At 50.7% G+C, this 20659-nt stretch overlaps 1 protein-coding gene across 1 annotated transcript; it reads left to right on the forward strand.

Annotated features, from left to right (window-relative positions):
* The first annotated feature begins 9499 nt into the window (after positions 1-9499).
* Positions 9500-10349, forward strand: LOC100216899 (50S ribosomal protein L31, chloroplastic-like). The gene is made up of 2 exons (NM_001143286.1): positions 9500-9647; positions 9754-10349. Exons 1-2 carry the CDS (start codon positions 9558-9560, stop codon positions 10054-10056), a joined length of 393 nt encoding a protein of 130 aa, NP_001136758.1. The 5' UTR covers positions 9500-9557; the 3' UTR covers positions 10057-10349.
* The last annotated feature ends 10310 nt before the right edge of the window (positions 10350-20659 follow it).

Below are 20659 nucleotides of genomic sequence, written 5' to 3' on the forward strand. Positions count from 1 at the left end.
GATCCGCTTTTCAAAGTAGTCAAAAAGCATGAAAGATATTCTGTTAAAAGAGATCTTTTTTCGAGGAAAATTTCGACGCAGAGGGGGTTTCCCCCCTTTTAGCCCCCGAGGGAGGGTCGGGCTTTGCCGAGGCGAGGCCGACCCTTCCTTGATGACTAAACTTTGCGTGGGTGCGAGGTATATGAATAACTTGAAAACATCTTAAGGGTAGAAGCGACGTAGCTGTCGGATGTTCCAAGCGTTGTCGTAGACCTTGCTTTGACTGTTGGCCAGCTTGTACGTTCCGGGCTTCAGAACTTTGGCGATGACGAATGGCCCTTCCCAGGGGGGCATGAGCTTGTGCCTCCCTCGGGCGTCTTGCCGCAGCCGAAGCACCAGGTCGCCCACCTGGAGGTCTCGGGGCCGGACCCCTCGGGCGTGGTAGCGTCGCAGGGACTGCTGGTACCGCGCTGAGTGTAGTAAGGCCTCGTCCCGAGCTTCTTCCAGCTGGTCCAGCGAGTCTTCTCGGCTAACTTGGTTGCTTTGATCGCTGTAGGCCCTCGTCCTCGGGGAGCCGTATTCCAGGTCAGTGGGCAAGACGGCCTCGGCCCCATAGACCAGGAAGAACGGCGTGAAACCCATGGCTCGGCTCGGCGTTGTCCTCAGGCTCCAGACCACCGAGGGGAGTTCCTTCATCCATCGCTTGCCGAACTTGTTGAGGTCGTTGTAAATCCGGGGCTTGAGCCCTTGTAGAATCATGCCGTTGGCACGCTCTACTTGCCCATTCGACATGGGATGAGCCACGGCGGCCCAGTCCACCCGGATGTGGTGATCCTCGCAAAAATCCAAGAATTTTCTGCCGGTGAACTGGGTGCCGTTGTCGGTGATGATGGAGTTTGGGACCCCGAAGCGATGGATGATGTTGGTGAAGAACGCCATCGCCTGCTCGGACCTGATGCTGTTCAGAGGTCGGACCTCGATCCACTTGGAGAATTTGTCGATGGCGACCAGCAGGTGCGTGTAGCCCCCGGGCGCCTTCTGCAAGGGACCGACGAGGTCTAGACCCCACACAGCAAAGGGCCAGGTGATGGGTATCATCCGTAGAGCCAGAGCGGGCAGGTGGGTCTGCTTCGCATAGAATTGGCACCCTTCGCAGGTGCGGACAATTCTAGTGGCGTCAGCCACCGCCGTTGGCCAGTAGAAGCCTTGCCGGAAAGCATTCCCGACGAGGGCTCGAGGCGCTGCATGATGGCCGCAAGCCCCCGAGTGTATTTCTTGCAGGAGTTCCTGACCTTCGGCGATGGAGATGCATCGCTGGAGGATGCCCGAGGGGCTGCGGTGGTAGAGCTCCTTCTCATCGCCCAGCAAGACGAACGACTTGGCGCGTCGCGCTACTCGCCGAGCCTCGGCTTGGTCGAGGGGTAGCTCTCCTTGGCGGAGATATTGCAGGTACGGGGTCTGCCAATTTCGATCAGGCGTGGCCCCGCTCTGCTCCTCCTCGACGTGCAGTGCCTCGCCCTCGGGGGCCGAGGGTACCTCGGGCTGAACCGAGGACGCCTCGGGCAGGACCGAGGGTGCCTCGGGCTCGGGCGTGTCGTTGATCTTGACGGAGGGTTGATGCAGATCCTGGGAGAAGACGTCCGGGGGAACCGTCGTTCGCCCCGAGGCTATTTTTGCCAGCTCGTCCGCAGTCTCGTTGTAGCACCGAGCGATGTGGTTGAGCTCGAGCCCATAGAACTTGTCTTCCAGGCGCCGAACCTCATCGCAGTAGGCCTCCATCTTCGGGTCGCGGCAGTGGGAGTTCTTCATGACTTGGTCGATGACGAGCTGCGAGTCACCGCGGGCGTCGAGGCGTCTGACCCCTAGCTCGATGGCGATCCACAACCCGTTGACCAGAGCCTCGTACTCAGCCACATTGTTGGACGCCAGGAAATGGAGGCGTAGCACGTAGCATAGGTGTTTCCCGAGGGGTGAGATGAAGAGCAGGCCCGCGCCGGCTCCCGTCTTCATCAGCGACCCGTCGAAAAACATGGTCCAGAGCTCCGGTTGGATCGGAGCCATCGGCAGCTGGGTGTCGACCCATTCGGCCATGAAGTCCGCCAATACCTGGGACTTGATGGCCTTCCGAGGGGCGAACGAGATTGTCTCACCCATGATTTCCACCGCCCACTTTGCGATCCTGCCCGAGGCCTCTCGGCACTGGATGATCTCCCCCAGGGGGAAGGATGACACCACAGTTACCGGATGAGACTCGAAGTAATGTCGCAACTTTCGCCTCGTCAGGATCACTGCATACAGCAGCTTCTGAACTTGTGGGTAGCGGATCTTGGTCTCGGACAGTACCTCGCTGACGAAGTAAACTGACCTCTGAACGGGCAATGCATGCCCCTCTTCTTGCCTCTCGACCACAATCGCGGCGCTAACCACCTGAGTGGTCGCGGCGACGTAGACCAAGAGGGCTTCTCCATCAGCTGGGGGTACCAAGATAGGCGCCTTTGTAAGGAGCGCCTTCAGGTTCCCGAGAGCTTCCTCGGTCTAGCAGTACATGCCGAAGGGCGTGATGAAAGAAGTCGCGAGCTGGTCGGACTCTTTCATCCGGATTTGGTGATACCCTGAGTAGGCATCGAGGAAGGACAGGGTTTCGCACCCAGCAGTGGAATCCACGATTTGATCGATGCGAGGTAGAGGGTAGGGAACCTTCGGACATGCTTTGTTGAGACCAGTGTAGTCTACACACATCCGCCATTTCCCCCCTTTCTTTCTCACAAGCACAGGGTTGGCAAGCCATTCGGGATGGAATACCTCTTTGATGAACCCTGCTGCCATTAGCTTGTGGATCTCCTCGCCTATCACTCTGCGCTTCTCCTCGTCGAATCGGCGCAGAGGCTGCCTGACGGGTCGGGCTCCGGCCCGAATATCCAGCGAGTGCTCGGCGACATCCCTCGGTATGCCGGGCATGTCCGAGGGACTCCACGCAAAGACGTCGGCGTTTGCGCGGAGAAAGTCGACGAGCACTGCTTCCTATTTGGGGTCGAGCCCGGAACCGATCCGGATCTGCTTGGAGGTGTCGCCACTGGGGTCGAGAGGGACGGCCTTAACCGTCTCCGCTGGCTCGAAGTTGCCGGCATGACGCTTCACGTCTGGCACCTCTTTGGAGAGGTTCTCCAGGTCGGCGATGAGGGCCTCGGACTCGGCGAGGGCCTCGGCGTACTCCACGCACTCCACGTCGCATTCGAACGCGTGTTTGTACGTGGGGCCGACGGTGATGACCCCGTCGGGGCCCGGCATCTTGAGCTTCAGGTAGGTGTAGTTGGGGACGGCCATGAACTTCGCGTAGCATGGCCTCCCCAGTACCGCGTGGTAGGTTCCTCGGAACCCGACCACCTCGAACGTCAAAGTCTCCCTTTGGAAGTTGGAGGGCGTTCCGAAGCAGACGGGAAGGTCGAGTCGTCCGAGGGGCTGGACGCGCTTCCCAGGAATGATCCCGTGGAAGGGCGCTGCGCCTGCTCGGACGGAGGACAGATCGACGCGTAGGAGCCTGAGGGTCTCGGCGTAGATGATGTTGAGGCAGCTGCCCCCGTCCATCAGGACCTTGGTGAGCCTGACGTCGCCGACGATGGGGTCGACGACGAGCGGGTATTTCCCTGGGCTCGGCACGTGGTCGGGGTGGTCAGCTTGGTCGAAGGTGATGGGCTTGTCGGACTAGTCTAGGTAGACTGGCACCGCCACCTTCACCGAGCAGACCTCCCGGTGCTCTTGCTTGCGATGCCGAGCCGAGGCATTCGCCGCATGCCCACCGTAGATCATGAAGCAGTCGCAGACCTCGGGGAACTCTCCTGCTTGGTGATCTTCCTTTTAGTCGTCGTTGTGGGCCCTGCCACCCTCCGCGGGTGGCCCGGTCCTGTGGAAGTGGCGCCGAAGCACGACGCACTCCTCGAGGGTGTGCTTGACGGGCCCCTGATGATAGGGGCATGGCTCCTTGAGCATCTTGTCGAAGAGGTTAGCACCTCCGGGGGGCTTCCAAGGGTTCTTGTACTCGGCGACGGCGACAAGGTCCGCGTCGGCGGCGTCGCGTTTCGCTTGCGACTTCTTCTTGCCTTTCTTCTTGGCGCCGCGCGGAGTAGACGCCTCGGGAGCCTCTTCCGATGGGCGGCCCTGGGGCTGCTTGTCCTTTTGGAAGATAGCCTCGACCGCCTCCTGGCCAGAGGCGAACTTGGTGGCGATGTCCATCAGCTCGCTCGCCCTGGTGGGGGTCTTGCGACCCAACTTACTCACCAGGTCGCGGCAAGTGGTGCCGGCAAGGAACGCGCCGATGACATCCGAGTCGGTGATGTTGGGCAGCTCGGTGCGCTGCTTCAAGAATCGCCGGATGTAGTCCCGAAGAGACTCTCCCGGCTGTTGCCGGCAGCTTCGGAGGTCCCAGGAATTCCCGGGGCGCACGTACGTGCCCTGGAAATTGCCGGCGAAGGCTTGGACCAAGTCGTCCCAGTTGGAGATCTGCCCCGGAGGCAGGTGCTCCAACCAGGCGCGAGCAGTGTCGGAGAGGAACAGGGGGAGGTTGCGGATGATGAGGTTGTCGTCGTCCGTTCCACCCAGTTGGCAGGCCAGGCGGTAGTCTGCGAGCCACAATTCCGGTCTCGTTTCCCCCGAGTACTTTGTGATAGTAGTCGGGGTCGGAACCGGGTCGGGAACGGCGCCCGTCGGATGGCCCGACTGAAGGCCTGCGGACCGGGTGGTTCGGGCGAGGGACTCCGATCCTCCCCGCTGTCGTAGCGTCCCCCACGCCTGGGGTGGTAGCCTCGGCGCACCCTTTCGTCGAGGTGGGCCCGACAGTCGCGACGATGGAGCTCGTTGCCGGGGTGGCCCGGGGCCGCAGGCGCGGTGTTGCGCGTGCGCCCGGTGTAGACCGAGGCTTCCCGCATGAATCGGGAAGTCGCGGCATGAGGTTCCGAGGGGTATCCCTGCCTTCGGGAGGCAGAGCTCTTGGCCCGTCGGACCGCAGCGCCTTCCAAGAGATTCTTGAGCTCTCCCTGGATTCGCCGACCCTCGGTGGTTGATGGCTCCGGCATCGCGCGGAGGAGCATCGCTGCGGCTGCCAGGTTCAGACCGACCCCGCTGGATGCGGGTGGCGGCCTGACCCTGACGTCGTTGGCGACGCGGTGCTGGAAACCCTGGGGCAGGTGACGTATTTCTCCGGCCGGGGGTTGGCCCGCCCATACCTGCCCGACGTCTCGGCGGATCGACCCAAGCGCTCCTGCTCCCTCGTCGAGCCTGGCCTGCGCCCCGTGGACTTGCTCGAGCTGTGGGTCGTGACCCCCCGCCGGAACGGGGACCACAGCTAGCTCCCGCGGGATGTCAGCGCGAGGCACCGACCTAGGGAGATCACCGTCCTCCGGCATGCCGAGATGGTTGCCTTCGGAGGGATCCCCTAGCTCGACGTGGAAACATTCGCGGCTTGGGCCACAGTCCTCGTCGTCAAGGCTGCGGCTACCGTCGGAACAGTCGGAGAGGCAGTAGTCACATGCGGTCATAAAGTCCCGCATGGCACTGGGGTTGCCAAATCCAGAGAAATCCCAACAGATGCTGGGATCGTCATCTTCCTCGGACCCAGAGGGCCCGTAGGTCGAGACGTCCGTCAATCGGTCCCAAGGCGACCGCATACGAAACCCCAGAGGGGTTGCACTCGCCTCAACGAGAGCGCCCGCCAAAGCGAGGTCGCTAGGCGGGTTGAGGCCGAGTCGAAATGACGTAGGATGGGAATCAGTCAGTACCTTTTGGTCGACGAGGAGCGACATAGTCACGTCGGGGACTGATTGCACCGTCGTCTTAGGTACGAGGGCGACGTCCTGCAAGCCCTCCGCGAGCGCGCTGGCGTCGTCCACTTGCTCGGGATTGGTGTGTCGCGGGGGGACGGCGCTCGCCTTCGTCTCAAACGCGAGGTCGACGCCCGACGCGCCCCCCGTTGGGGCGCTGGGGACGTCGATTCGCTCGACAGCCGACGAAGCGCGGCCTCCCGCTTGGCCTTGGTTGCCCCGCCTCCTCCTCCGTTGGCGGAGAGGACGGGGCGAGCTCGAATGTTGTTCTTCCACCACGCGGGGAAGATGTCGTCGATTCCGCCGCCGGCGGGCGGGTTGTCGGCCGCCATTGTCGTTGTCGCGCGACGGTGGAAGGAGTATCATGTCGTAGCTGCCGTCGAAGGACATGAACTCAAGACTCCCGAAACGGAGCACCGTCCCGGGCCGGAGAGGTTGCTGGAGACTACCCATCTGGAGCTTGACGGGAAGCTGTTCGTCAGCACGCAGCAGGCCCCTACCTGGCGCGCCAACTGTCGGCGTCTCGAGACCAGGGGGTCCCTAAGCCGACGAGTGAGTGTGCCGCGTGCCCCAGCCCAGATGGGTCGAGCGCGTGGGCGAGCGCGAAGGGGGGAAAGCGAGGTGGCCGGAGACGGGCGTGAGAGAGGTGGAAATCCCGCGGCCTTCGTGTTCGTCCCGCGCCCAGGTCGGGTGCGCTTGCAGTAGGGGGTTACAAGCGTCCACGCGGGTGAGGGAAGCGAGCGGCCCCAAGAGAGCGCATGTCCCGTCCTCGTCCTCGCGCGGCCAACCTTCTCTAAGAAGGCCCTGGTCCTTCCTTTTATAGGCGTAAGGAGAGGATCCAGGTGTACAATGGGGATGTAGCAGAGTGCTACGCGTCTAGCGGAGGGAGAGCTAGCGCCCTAAGTACATGCCAATGTGGCAGCTGGAGAGATCTTGGCACCCTGCTAGTGTGATGTCGTGGCTGTCGGAGGAGCAATGGAGCCTGGCGGAGGGACAGCTGTCGGAGCGGTCGAGTCCTTGCTGACGTCCCCCTGCTTCCGTAAGGGAGCTGAGAGCCGCCGTCGTCACAGGGCTTGCGGGGCGCCATCATTGCCTATCTGGCGGAGCTAGCCAGATGGGACACTGGTCTTGTTCTCTGCGGCCCGAGTCGGCTCGGGGTAGGGTGATGATGGCGCTTCCTATTGACGTGGCGGGCCTGTGCCCTAGGTCGGGCGACGTGGAGGTTCCTCCGAAGCCGAGGTCGAGTCTGTCTTCCATGGCCGAGGCCGAGCCCGAGCCCCTGGGTCGGGCGAGGCGGAGGTTGTTCGGCAGAGGCCAGGGCGGAGTCCGAGCCCTGGGGACGGGCGAAGCGGAGTTCGTCGTCTTCTGGGGCTGAGCCCGAGTCCGAGCCCTGGGTCGGGCGGAGCGGAGTTCGCCGTCTTCCGGGGCTTAGCCCGAGTCCGAGCCCTGGGTCGGGCGGAGCGGAGTTCGTCGTCTTCCGGGGCCTAGCCCGAGTCCGAGCCCTGGGTCGGGCGGAGCGGAGTTCGCCGTCTTCCGGGGCCTAGCCCGAGTCCGAGCCCTGGGTCGGGCGGAGCGGAGTTCGCCGTCTTCCGGGGCCTAGCCCGAGTCCGAGCCCTGGGTCGGGCGGAGCGGAGTTTCCTATGGCGCCTTTGGCAGGGCCTGACTGCCTGTCAGTCTCACTCTGTCAAGTGGCACTGCAGTCGGGGTGGCGCAGGCGACGCTGTCCTTCTGTCAGACCGGTCAGTGGAGCGGCGAAGTGACGGCGGTCACTTCGGCTCTGTCGGGGGGCGCGCGTCAGGATAAAGGTGTCAGGCTACCTTTGCGTTAAATGCTCCTGCGACTTGGTCGGTCGGCGCGGCGATTTAGTCAGGGTTGCTTCTTAGCGAAGGCAAGGCCTCGGGCGAGCCGGAGATGTGTCCGCCGTTAAAGGGGGGCCTCGGGCGAGACGGAAATCCCTCGGGGTCGGCTGCCCTTGCCTGAGGCTAGGCTCGGGCGAGGCGTGATCGAGTCGCTCGTATGGACTGATCCCTGACTTAATCGCACCCATCAGGCCTCTGCAGCTTTATGCTGATGGGGGTTACCAGCTGAGAATTAGGCGTCTTGAGGGTACCCCTATTATGGTCCCCGACACTTATATAACCTCCAGAACCATACGAGTGAAGCCTAAAAGCGATGATTCAAACTCTCAAAACATTACAATCTGATCTAGTAAAAAGAGCTAGTTATAGCACCAGATCATCTACTTGTTCTCTCCATTAGTCCAAATCTTACAAATGTTAAGCAAACTTCTACCGGTGAAATCGATCAGAACATACTTTTTTCTATTGGACATGATAATATACGATGTATGAGCTATAATAAAGCAAACAATCATAGTTTAGTATGAATTGCAGCAGAACATCGTAATTATGATCGACAAACATTGTTATACTCATACAACATGGAATAAATCTTTGTAGATGTAGTTAATCGATAAATAACAAATATAAAATTGCACCTATCAAAGTTAAAATATATGAATACTTAGCTAGATCTATTATCAACAAGGCATAATGAATAGAGATAGCCAAACAAACCAAAGTTAAAATATATGAATACTTAGGGCAGCATGACGTACGAATAATGATATACCAAAAGGTGATAGAAGAGTATAGTATTTAGTAAGAGCAACTACAATAGTTATGTATAATAATAATACCTAAATCCTAGATATAGCAAGTTCTCATATAATATAGGGGAAAAAATCATCTCATCCAACATTTCTCTATCTATTACTTTCTAAATATGTTAAATTTTAATTAACATGACGCTAGTTTGAGTAGGACCATTAGTGATGACACATTTAATTGGTGAGTTATGTTGGCTTTTTTATTTACTATCACAATTGTTTATTCGTTTATTTCTAACATGTGCACGTGCGGCTATTGCATTGGCAATTGGTTAATCTCTAGTTGACTACCTGCCACAATTTTACATCGTCGGCGTCCGACGAATGTGCTCTGTTAATATATCTCTACTACAAAGTGAAAAAACACCAAAATACAAAAGTTATCGTCAGTTTTTTGTTTAGGAAGTTGATAAATGGTTGCTAAATGTAGGGAGAAATTGAGATTAGATGAGAAGTAGCTAAATTTAGAAAATTCATTTAAGAGAGTTGTTGGAGATGAGTTTTTAGTTTAGCTACCTAAATTATTTATTGATTTAAGGAATCTTTTGGAGAACTACTAGAGTTGCTCTAATAGAGTTGCTCTAAATTATTTAATTTTATACTCTTAAGAAAACCGTAACAACTGTAATTGTAGTTTGCATATCATTCCTTAATTATATTTAAGTCAGACTCTACACGGCATGCAACTTTCTCTTCTTTTGGCCCACTAATTCAACCAACCATCTACCAACACTTTCATTTCTGGTGGTGTACTTTCTTCGACGTTACATCTATGAAAGAGAATTTTGATCCGAAATGTTTCGATAAATAAAAAACCGCATAGCTATACCTCTTTAGTATAGCTGGCCGCCAACTGGAAATAACTGAAGGAGAAATTGGGCACTGGATTTTTCGTGGGCCGTCGCATTTCCACGTAGCCCAAAACAAACCACAGACAGACTTTAATGAACATATAGAGCCCAAACAAGCCTAGACAACGCTACCTAAAGAGAGAATCGACGAGCGCCAGAGGATAACATTAGCAAGGCGATAGATAAGAGGAAGGAAAGAACATAGGCAGCCGAAGCGACTGTCGCGAGGCAAGGCCATCGTCCGCCATGACGCTCTCCCTCTCCACCTCTTTCCTCCCCATCCCCGCCGCCGCGAGGACCACCGCCCGCACCCTACGCTCCGTCGTCCCCTCCCAGGTACGCACGTTCGTACACACCGGCCCTCCCTCTCGCCATTCCTGCACGGATCTTCGTCGTCGCCGCCGCTAATTCCTGAGTCCGGAACCTGGACGGCGCGGTGCAGGGGATGCGCTGCTCGATGCGCAAGAAGGGGTTGCACCCGGAGATCTACGAGGACGCGAAGGTGTACTGCAACGGCGAGCTGGTGCTGGTGACGGGGGGCACCAAGCCGGAGTACACGGTGGACGTGTGGTCCGGAAACCACCCCTACTATGTCGGCGACACCTCGGCGCTCGTGGTCATGGACAGCCAGATCGAGAAGTTCCGCAAGAAGTGGGGCCACATCAAGGAGTACTGGCCCGAGGACCAGTGGAGGGAGATGCACCCAGACGGCGACCCGGAGTTCGAGCCCGAGGGGGACAACTGATTGATGGCTCCCCGTCTTCCTCACCCGGTGCGTGGTCACCGGTCCAGTTTACATTTGCCCTCTTGAATGGAATCGAGACTCTGTCTGTTCGCATTGCTCTCCAGGTGTTCGGTTAATGTTCGGAATGGAAAATGTACAATTACTACTACTTCACGAGATAGGGTCTTGTTGATCATGGGCCCCCAAATACAATGTGCTTTCTGCAATGCACTCTAGGGTAGGATGGTATTGATCAAACAAGCAAATGATCCTGGTTCGAGGAAATGGATATTTCTCACTAGGAGTATACGCTGATGCTTGACTACAGCTTGAGTCGTCTGCTGATAACCTGATACCGCATACTGTTTGATCAAACTAGCCTCCTGTTGCTAGGTGATCCAATTTCCGAGTCATAGTTTTATACAACCAATTTTTCCATGCGACTGAACTAATTGAGTGTCCATGTGTTGCATGATATATAAAACATGTCGTGACATACGGCCATATGGGTGGAATAGAATATTTGTAAAATCTCATGCCATTACAAACAATTAGCACCAACATATAATTCAAGCTAATTTCTATAAAATAAAACAAAATGACTATAATATTATTGGCTTAATCTAGACAAAAGAAAAGTAAGTAATTTTATTTTGTTATTAATAAACCGTTGAAGATAATATCATACACTAGCTCTGATTCACTCTATTTCCTACGTTGATAGAAAATGTGGCGGAAATAAGAATAGATAGCGACAAGCAAATAGATACTCCCTCCGGTGTTATATTATTTGTCGTTTTGGATAATGTTCGAGTCAAACTTATAAAATTTTGACTACAAATAACTGTTATTTATTTAGTTTTGAAACATAATTTATCTTAAAAAGTAATTTTATAAAAGTATAAATGCATTAAGATTTTATTTGTATTCTAACAAAAAAATATTGGTTAAAGTTATATTTTAAAGACTGTGTCGTTATCCTAAATGACAATAATATAACACCTAAGGGAGTAGGAGATTTCACGTATTCCAATAAACTGAGTGTATTACATGTGGGATCAAATACTAGTGGTAAGATAAATTACTATTTTTATTCTTCTCACAGCTCCACATCAGATACCTATTTGAGTGAGGCATTGCGTACATAATAAGGGAAAGTTGTGTGCGATGTAGAGTCTCCTTTAAGTGCGATAGGTGCCATCCATGTATATTAGGGCATGACCACCATTGCGATGGATATATCGCGATCAGGCAATTGCGTCTTCAGCAGGTAGCACTGCGAAATCACTACTCTGACATACGTGGACACTATTGCGATGGATATATCCCCAATCAAAGCCAATTTATGTAAAATAAGTGGTGTAAGTCTAGCGCTGAGGTATTTAACTATTGCGATGGATATATCCCCAATCAAAGCCAATTTATGTAAAATAAGTGGTGTAAGTCTAGCGCTGAGGTATTTAACTATTATCGTGTTGTGTCGTGCTACCGTACCGTACGATCTAAGGTTCGCCTTGTAAAAGAGCTCGAAAATAAGTTTTCCCCCTATTTTTGTTGCTTATTTTTCTTCATTCTTGTATTAGAACTCAAAAATGGCTTGAAAGTGGGGAGGGGGGTTTGAAAGTCGCCTAGAGGGGGGGGTGAATAGGGCGAAACTGAAATTTACAAATATAAACACAACTACAAGCCGGGTTAGCGTTAGTAATAAAGAAATGAGTCCGCGAGAGAGGGCGCAAAAACAAATCCCAAGCGAATAAGCAAGTGAGACACGGAGATTTGTTTTACCGAGGTTCGGTTCTTGCAAACCTACTCCCCGTTGAGGAGGCCACAAAGGCCGGGTCTCTTTCAACCCTTCCCTCTCTCAAACGATCCACGGATCGAGTGAGCTTTCTCTTCTCAATCACTTGGAACACAAAGTTCCCACAAGGACCACCACAAGTTTGGTGTCTCTTGCCTCAATTACAAGTGAGTTTGATTGCAAAGAAAGGATCAAGAAAGAAGAAAGCAATCCAAGCGCAAGAGCTCGAAAGAACACAAGCAAATCACTCTCTCTAATCACTATGGCGTTGTGTGGAGTTTGGAGAGGATTTGATCTCTTTGGTGTGTCTAGAATTGAATGCTAGAGCTCTTGTAGTAGTTGAGAAGTGGAAAACTTGGATGCAATGAATGGTGGGGTGGTTGGGGTATTTATAGCCCCAACCACCAAATGTGGCCGTTGGAAGGCTGTCTGCTCGATGGCGCACCGGACAGTCCGGTGCACACCGGACAGTCCGGTGCCCCCTGCCACGTCATCACTGCCGTTGGATTCGACCGTTGAAGCTTCTGACTTGTGGGCCCGCCTGGGTGTCCGGTGCACACCGGACATCTACTGTTCCTTGTCCGGTGTGCCGGAATGGGCGCGCCTGACATCTGCGCGCGCAGAGCGCGCATTAAATGCGCGGCAGAGAGCCGTTGGCGCGGAGATAGTCGTTGCTCCGGAGTCGCACCGGACAGTCCGGTGCACACCGGACAGTCCGGTGAATTATAGTGGACTAGCCGTTGGCGTTTTCCCGAAGCTGGCGAGTTCCTGAGACCGACCTCCCTTGGCGCACCGGACACTGTCCGGTGTACACCGGACAGTCCGGTGAATTATAGCGGAGTCGCCTCTGGAAATTCCCGAAGGTGGCGAGTTGGCGTTGGAGACCTCTGGTGCACCGGACACTGTCCGGTGGCGCACCGGACACTGTCCGGTGTACACCGGACAGTCCGGTGCTCCCAGACCAGAGTGCCTTCGGTTCCCACTTTGCTCTTTTGTTGAATCCAAAACTTGGTCTTTTTATTGGCTGAGTGTGAACCTTTTACACCTGTGTAATCTATACACTTGGGCAAACTAGTTAGTCCAATTGTTTGTGTTGGGCAATTCAACCACCAAAATTATATAGGAACTAGGTGTAAGCCTAATTCCCTTTCAATCTCCCCCTTTTTGGTGATTGATGCCAACACAAACCAAAGCAAATGTAGAAGTGCATAATTGAACTAGTTTGCATAATGTAAGTGTAAAGGTTGCTTGAAATTTAGCCAATATAAATACTTACAAGATATGCAAGGATTGTTTCTTTTTTTTTATTTAACATTTTGGACCACGCTTGCACCACGAGTTTTGTTTTTGCAAACTATTTTGTAAATCCTTTTTAAAGTTCTTTTGCAAATAGTCAAGGTAGTGAATAAGATTTTTGCAAAGCATTTTCAAGATTTGAAATTTTCTCCCTTTGTTTCAAATGCTTTCCCTTTGACTAAACAAAACTCCCCCTAAATGAGATTCTCCTCTTAGTGTTCAAGAGGGTTTTGATATATAATTTTTGAAATACTACTTTCTCTCCATTTTGAACACAATAGGAAAACCAATTGAAAATATTCAACACTAAGTTTTTGAAATTGGTGGTGGTGGTGGTGCGGTCCTTTTGCTTTGGGCTCACTTCTCCCCCTTTTTGGCATGAATCGCCAAAAATGGAATCATTAGAGCCCTCGAAGTTCTATCTTCCCCTTTGCACATAAAATAAATGAGTTAAGATTATACCAAAGGCGAAGTCCGGTCCTTTTGTCTTGGGCTCATTTCTCCCCAAGGATGAAGTCCGGTCCTTTTGTTTGATGCTCATTTCTCCCCAAAGAATAGAGAGTTGCTTGGAGTGGTGGCGAAGTATGAGTTACGGAGTGGAAGCCTTTGTCTTCGCCGAAGACTCCAATTCCCTTTCAATATACCTATGACTTGGTTTGAAATAGACTTGAAAGCACATTAGTCATAGCATACAAAAGAGACATGATCAAAGGTATACAAATGAGTGCAAGTTAACAAAAGAAATTCCTAGAATCAAGAATATTTAGCTCATGCCTAAGTTTGTTAAAAGATTGTTCATCAAGAGGCTTGGTAAAGATATCGGCTAATTGATCTTTAGTATTAATATAAGAAATCTCGATATCTCCCTTTTGTTGGTGATCCCTTAAAAAGTGATACCGAATGGCTATGTGCTTAGTGCGGCTATGCTCGACGGGATTGTCGGCCATCTTGATTGCACTCTCATTATCACATAGCAAGGGGACTTTGGTTAATTTGTAACCGTAGTCCCGCAGGGTTTGCCTCATCCAAAGCAATTGCGCGCAACAATGGCCTGCGGCAATATACTCGGCTTCGGCGGTAGAAAGAGCGACTGAATTTTGCTTCTTTGAAGCCCAAGACACCAAGGATCTTCCCAAGAACTGGCAAGTCCCCGATGTGCTCTTCCTATTGATTTTACACCCCGCCCAATCGGCATCCGAATATCCAATCAAATCAAATGTGGATCCCCTAGGATACCAAAGCCCAAACTTAGGAGTATAAGCTAAATATCTCAAGATTCGTTTCACGGCCGTAAGGTGAGCTTCCTTAGGGTCGGCTTGGAATCTTGCACACATGCATACGGAAAGCATAATATCCGGTCGAGATGCACATAAATAGAGTAGAGAACCTATCATCGACCGGTATACCTTTTGATCCACGGACTTACCTCCCGTGTCGAGGTCGAGATGCCCATTAGTTCCCATGGGTGTCTTGATGGGTTTGGCATCCTTCATCCCAAACTTGGTTAGAATGTCTTGAGTGTACTTTGTTTGGCTAATGAAGGTGCCCTCTTGGAGTTGTTTTACTTGGAATCCTAGAAAATACTTCAACTCACCCATCATAGACATCTCGAATTTCTGTGTCATGATCCTACTAAACTCTTCACATGTAGACTCGTTAGTAGACCCAAATATAATATCATCAACATAAATTTGGCATACAAACAAGTCATTTTCAAGAGTTTTAGTAAAGAGTGTAGGATCGGCCTTGCCGACTTTGAATCCATTTGCAATAAGAAAATCTCTAAGGCATTCATACCATGCTCTTGGGGCTTGCTTGAGCCCATAAAGCGCCTTAGAGAGCTTATAGACATGGTTAGGATACTCACTGTCTTCAAAGCCGGGAGGTTGCTCAACATAGACCTCTTCCTTGATTGGTCCATTGAGGAAGGCACTTTTCACGTCCATTTGATAAAGCTTAAAGCCATGGTAAGTAGCATAGGCTAATAATATGCGAATTGACTCAAGCCTAGCTACGGGTGCATAGGTTTCACCGAAATCCAAACCTTCGACTTGGGAGTATCCCTTGGCCACAAGTCGAGCTTTGTTCCTTGTCACTACACCATGCTCGTCTTGCTTGTTGCGGAAGACCCATTTGGTCCCTACAACATTTTGGTTAGGACGTGGAACTAAATGCCATACCTCATTCCTAGTGAAGTTGTTGAGCTCCTCTTGCATTGCCACTACCCAATCCGAATCTTGAAGTGCTTCCTCTACCCTGTGTGGCTCAATAGAGGAAACAAAAGAGTAATGTTCACAAAAATGAGCAACACGAGATCGAGTAGTTACCCCCTTATGAATGTCGCCGAGGATGGTGTCGACGGGGTGATCTCGTTGGATTGCTTGGTGGACTCTTGGGTGTGGCGGCCTTTGCTCTTCATCCTCCTTGTCTTGATCATTTGCATCTCCCCCTTGATCTAGGTCGTCATCTTGAGGTGGCTCATTTGATTGATCTTCTTCTTCATCAACTTGAGCTTCGTCCTCATTTTGAGTCGGTGGAGATGCTTGCATGGAGGAGGACGGTTGATCTTGTGCATTTGGAGGCTCTTCGGATTCCTTAGGACACACATCCCCAATGGACATGTTCCTTAGCGCGATGCACAGAGCCTCTTCAATACCTGTCTCATCAAGATCAACTTGCTCTACTTGAGAGCCATTAGTTTCATCAAACACAACGTCACATGAGACTTCAACTAGTCCCGAGGACTTGTTAAAGACTCTATATGCCCTTGTGTTTGAATCATATCCTAGTAAAAAGCCTTCTACAGTCTTAGGAGCAAATTTAGATTTTCTACCTCTTTTAACAAGTATAAAGCATTTGCTACCAAAGACTCTAAAATATGAAATATTGGGCTTTTTACCGGTTAGGAGTTCGTATGATGTCTTCTTGAGGATTCGGTGTAGATATAACCGGTTGATGGCGTAGCAAGCGGTGTTGACCGCCTCGGCCCAAAACCGATCCGAAGTCTTGTATTCATCAAGCATGGTCCTTGCCATATCCAATAGAGTTCTATTCTTCCTCTCCACTACACCATTTTGCTGTGGCGTGTAGGGAGAAGAGAACTCATGCTTGATGCCCTCCTCCTCAAGAAAGCCTTCGATTTGAGAGTTCTTGAACTCCGTTCCGTTGTCGCTTCTTATTTTCTTGATCCTTAAGCCGAACTCATTTTGAGCCCGTCTCAAGAATCCCTTTAAGGTCTCTTGGGTTTGAGATTTTTCCTGTAAGAAGAATACCCAAGTGAAGCGAGAATAATCATCCACAATAACTAGACAGTACTTACTCCCGCCGATGCTTATGTAAGCGATCGGGCCGAATAGATCCATGTGTAGGAGCTCCAGTGGCCTGTCAGTCGTCATTATGTTCTTATGCGGATGATGAGTGCCAACTTGCTTCCCAGCTTGGCATGCGCTACAAATCCTGTCTTTCTCAAAATGAACATTTGTTAATCCTAAAATGTGTTCTCCCTTTAGAAGCTTGTGAAGATTCTTCATCCCAACATGGGCTAGTCGGCGGTGCCAGAGCCAACCCATGTTAGTCTTAGCAATTAAGCAAGTGTCGAGTTCAGCTCTATCAAAATCTACCAAGTATAGCTGACCCTCCAACACTCCCTTGAATGCTATTGAATCATCACTTCTTCTAAAGACAGTGACACCTATATCAGTGAATAGACAGTTGTAGCCCATTTGACATAATTGAGAAACAGAAAGCAAGTTGTAATCTAAAGAATCAACAAGAAAAACATTGGAAATGGAATGGTCAGGAGATATAGCAATTTTACCCAAACCTTTGACCAAACCTTGATTTCCATCCCCGAATGTGATCGCTCTTTGGGGATCTTGGTTTTTCTCATATGAGGAGAACATCTTTTTCTCCCGAGTCATGTGGTTTGTGCACCCGCTGCCGAGTATCCAACTTGAGCCCCCGGATGCATAAACCTACAAAACAAGTTTAGTTCTTGACTTTAGGTACCCAAATGGTTTTGGGTCCTTTGGCATTAGACACAAGAACTTTGGGTACCCAAACACAAGTCTTGGAGCCCTTGTGCTTGCCCCCAACATATTTGGCAACTACTTTGCCGGATTTGTTAGTTAAAACATAGGATGCATCAAAAGTTTTAAATGAAATGTTATGATCATTTGATGCACTAGGAGTTTTCTTTCTAGGCAACTTAGCATGGGTTGATTGCCTAGTGCTAGATGTCTCACCCTTATACATAAATGCATGATTAAGGCCAGAGTGAGACTTCCTAGAATGAATTCTCCTAATTTTGCTCTCAGGATAACCGGCAGGGTATAAAATGTAACCCTCGTTATCCTGAGGCACGGGAGCCTTGCCCTTAACAAAATTGGACAATCTTTTAGGAGGGGCACTAATTTTGACATTGTCTCCCCTTTGGAATCCAATGCCATCCTTGATGCCCGGGCGTCTCCCATTATAGAGCATACTTCTAGCAAATTTAAATTTTTCATTTTCTAAGTTATGCTCGGCAATTTTAGCATCAAGTTTTGCTATATGATCATTTTGTTGTTTAATTAAAGCCATATGATCATGAATAGCATTAACATCAATATCTCTACATCTAGTGCAAATAGATACATGCTCAACTATAGATGTAGAGGGTTTGCAAGAATTAAGTTCAACAATCTTAGCATGTAGAATATCATTTTTATCTCTAAGATCGGAAATTGTAACTTTGCAAACATCAAAATCTTTAGCCTTAGCAAGCAAGTTTTCATTTTCATTTCTAAGGCTAGCAAGAGAAATGTTTAAATCTTCAATCCTAGCAAGCAAATCATCATTATTATCTCTAGGATTGGGAATTGAAACAATGCAAACATGTGAATCAACCTTAGCATTTAAATTATCATTTTCATGTCTAAGGTTGTCAATCATCTCACGACAAGTGCTTAGCTCACTAGATAATTTTTCACATTTCTCAATTTCTAGAGCATAAGCCTTTTTAACCTTAACATGTTTCTTGTTTTCTTTAATTAGACAATCCTCTTGGGAATCCAAAAGGTCATCCTTTTCATGAATAGCACTAACTAATTCATTTAATTTTTCTTTTTGAGCTATGTTAAGGTTGGCAAAAAGGGAACGCAAATTATTCTCCTCATCACTAGCATTATCATCACTAGAGGACTCATATTTAGTGGAGGAGTTGGATTTAACCTTCTTCCGCTTGCCGTCCTTTGCCATGAGGCACTTGTGGCCGATGTTGGGGAAGAGAAGTCCCTTGGTGACGGCGATGTTGGCGGCGTCCTCGTCGTCGGAGGAGTCGCTTGAGCTTTCGTCGGAATCCCACTCCCGACAAACATGGGCATCGCCGCCCTTCTTCTTGTAGTACCTCTTCTTTTCCTTTCTTCTCCCCTTCTTGTCGTCGCCTCGGTCACTGTCACTAGATATAGGACATTTAGCAATAAAATGACCGGGCTTACCACATTTGTAGCAAACCTTCTTGGAGCGGGACTTGTAGTCTTTCCCCCTCCTTTGTTTGAGGATTTGGCGGAAGCTCTTGATGACGAGCGCCATCTCCTCATTGTCAAGTTTGGAGGCGTCGATTGGTTGTCTACTTGGTGTAGATTCCTCCTTCCTTTCTTCCGTCGCCTTGAATGCGACGGGTTGAGCCTCGGATGTGGATGGATCATCAAGCTCGTTGATCTTCCTCGAGCCTTCGATCATGCACTCAAAACTTACAAAATTCCCGATAACTTCTTCGGGGGTCATTTTAGTATATCTAGGATTGCCACGAATTAATTGAACTTGAGTGGGGTTAAGGAAAATGAGAGATCTTAGAATAACCTTAACCATTTCGTGGTCGTCCCACTTTATGCTCCCGAGGTTGCGCACTTGGTTCACCAAGGTCTTGAGCCGGTTGTACATGTGTTGTGGCTCCTCTCCTTTGCGAAGTCGGAACCGACCGAGCTCCCCCTCGATCGTTTCCCGCTTGGTGATCTTGGTGAGCTCATCTCCCTCGTGCGCGGTTTTGAGCACATCCCAAACCTCCTTGGCGCTCTTCAACCCTTGCACTTTGTTATACTCCTCTCTACTTAAAGAGGCGAGGAGTATCGTTGTTGCTTGAGAGTTGAAGTGCTCGATTTGGGCCACCTCATCCTCATCATAATCTTTGTCCCCTACGGATGGTATCTGTGCACCAAACTCAACAACATCCCATATACTTTTGTGGAGTGAGGTTAGATGAAATCGCATTAAATCACTCCACCTAGCATAATCTTCACCATCAAAAGTTGGTGGTTTGCCTAATGGGACGGAAAGTAAAGGTGCATGTTTAGAAATGCGAGGGTAGTGTAGGGGGATCTTACTAAACTTCTTACGCTCTTGGCGTTTAGAAGTTACGGAGGGCGCATCGGAGTCGGAGGTCGATGTTGATGAAGTGTCGGTCTCGTAGTAGACCACCTTCCTCATCCTCTTGTGCTTGTCACCTTTCCGATGCGACTTGTGGGAAGAAGATTTTTCCTTCTTCCCTTTGTGGTGAGAAGAAGATTTCTTCTCCTTCCCTTTGTTGGAGGAGATCTTCTTCTTCTCCTTCCTCTTGGTGCGGGACTCTTCCGATGAAGTGCTCCCTTGGCTTGTAGTGGGCTTTTCGCCGGTCTCCATCTCCTTCTTGGCGTGATCTCCCGACATCACTTCGAGCGGTTAGGCTCTAATGAAGCACCGAGCTCCGATACCAATTGAAAGTCGCCTAGAGGGGGGGGTGAATAGGGCGAAACTGAAATTTACAAATATAAACACAACTACAAGCCGGGTTAGCGTTAGTAATAAAGAAATGAGTCCGCGAGAGAGGGCGCAAAAACAAATCCCAAGCGAATAAGCAAGTGAGACACGGAGATTTGTTTTACCGAGGTTCGGTTCTTGCAAACCTACTCCCCGTTGAGGAGGCCACAAAGGCCGGGTCTCTTTCAACCCTTCCCTCTCTCAAACGATCCACGGATCGAGTGAGCTTTCTCTTCTCAATCACTTGGAACACAAAGTTCCCACAAGGACCACCACAAGTTTGGTGTCTCTTGCCTCAATTACAAGTGAGTTTGATTGCAAAGAAAGGATCAAGAAAGAAGAAAGCAATCCAAGCGCAAGAGCTCGAAAGAACACAAGCAAATCACTCTCTCTAATCACTATGGCGTTGTGTGGAGTTTGGAGAGGATTTGATCTCTTTGGTGTGTCTAGAATTGAATGCTAGAGCTCTTGTAGTAGTTGAGAAGTGGAAAACTTGGATGCAATGAATGGTGGGGTGGTTGGGGTATTTATAGCCCCAACCACCAAATGTGGCCGTTGGAAGGCTGTCTGCTCGATGGCGCACCGGACAGTCCGGTGCACACCGGACAGTCCGGTGCCCCCTGCCACGTCATCACTGCCGTTGGATTCGACCGTTGAAGCTTCTGACTTGTGGGCCCGCCTGGGTGTCCGGTGCACACCGGACATCTACTGTTCCTTGTCCGGTGTGCCGGAATGGGCGCGCCTGACATCTGCGCG

Source organism: Zea mays, chromosome 3 (assembly GCF_902167145.1).
Source record: "Zea mays cultivar B73 chromosome 3, Zm-B73-REFERENCE-NAM-5.0, whole genome shotgun sequence".
NCBI lineage: Eukaryota > Viridiplantae > Streptophyta > Magnoliopsida > Poales > Poaceae > Zea > Zea mays.

What these genes read in the sequence shown, in the direction of transcription:
- LOC100216899 (NM_001143286.1), top strand. Translation starts at nt 9,558, where the DNA reads ATGACGCTCTCCCTCTCCACCTCTTTCCTCCCCATCCCCGCCGCCGCG. An exon ending in GCTCCGTCGTCCCCTCCCAG is followed by an intron (nt 9,648 to 9,753) that starts GTACGCACGTTC and finishes GGCGCGGTGCAG; the next exon opens with GGGATGCGCTGCTCGATGCG.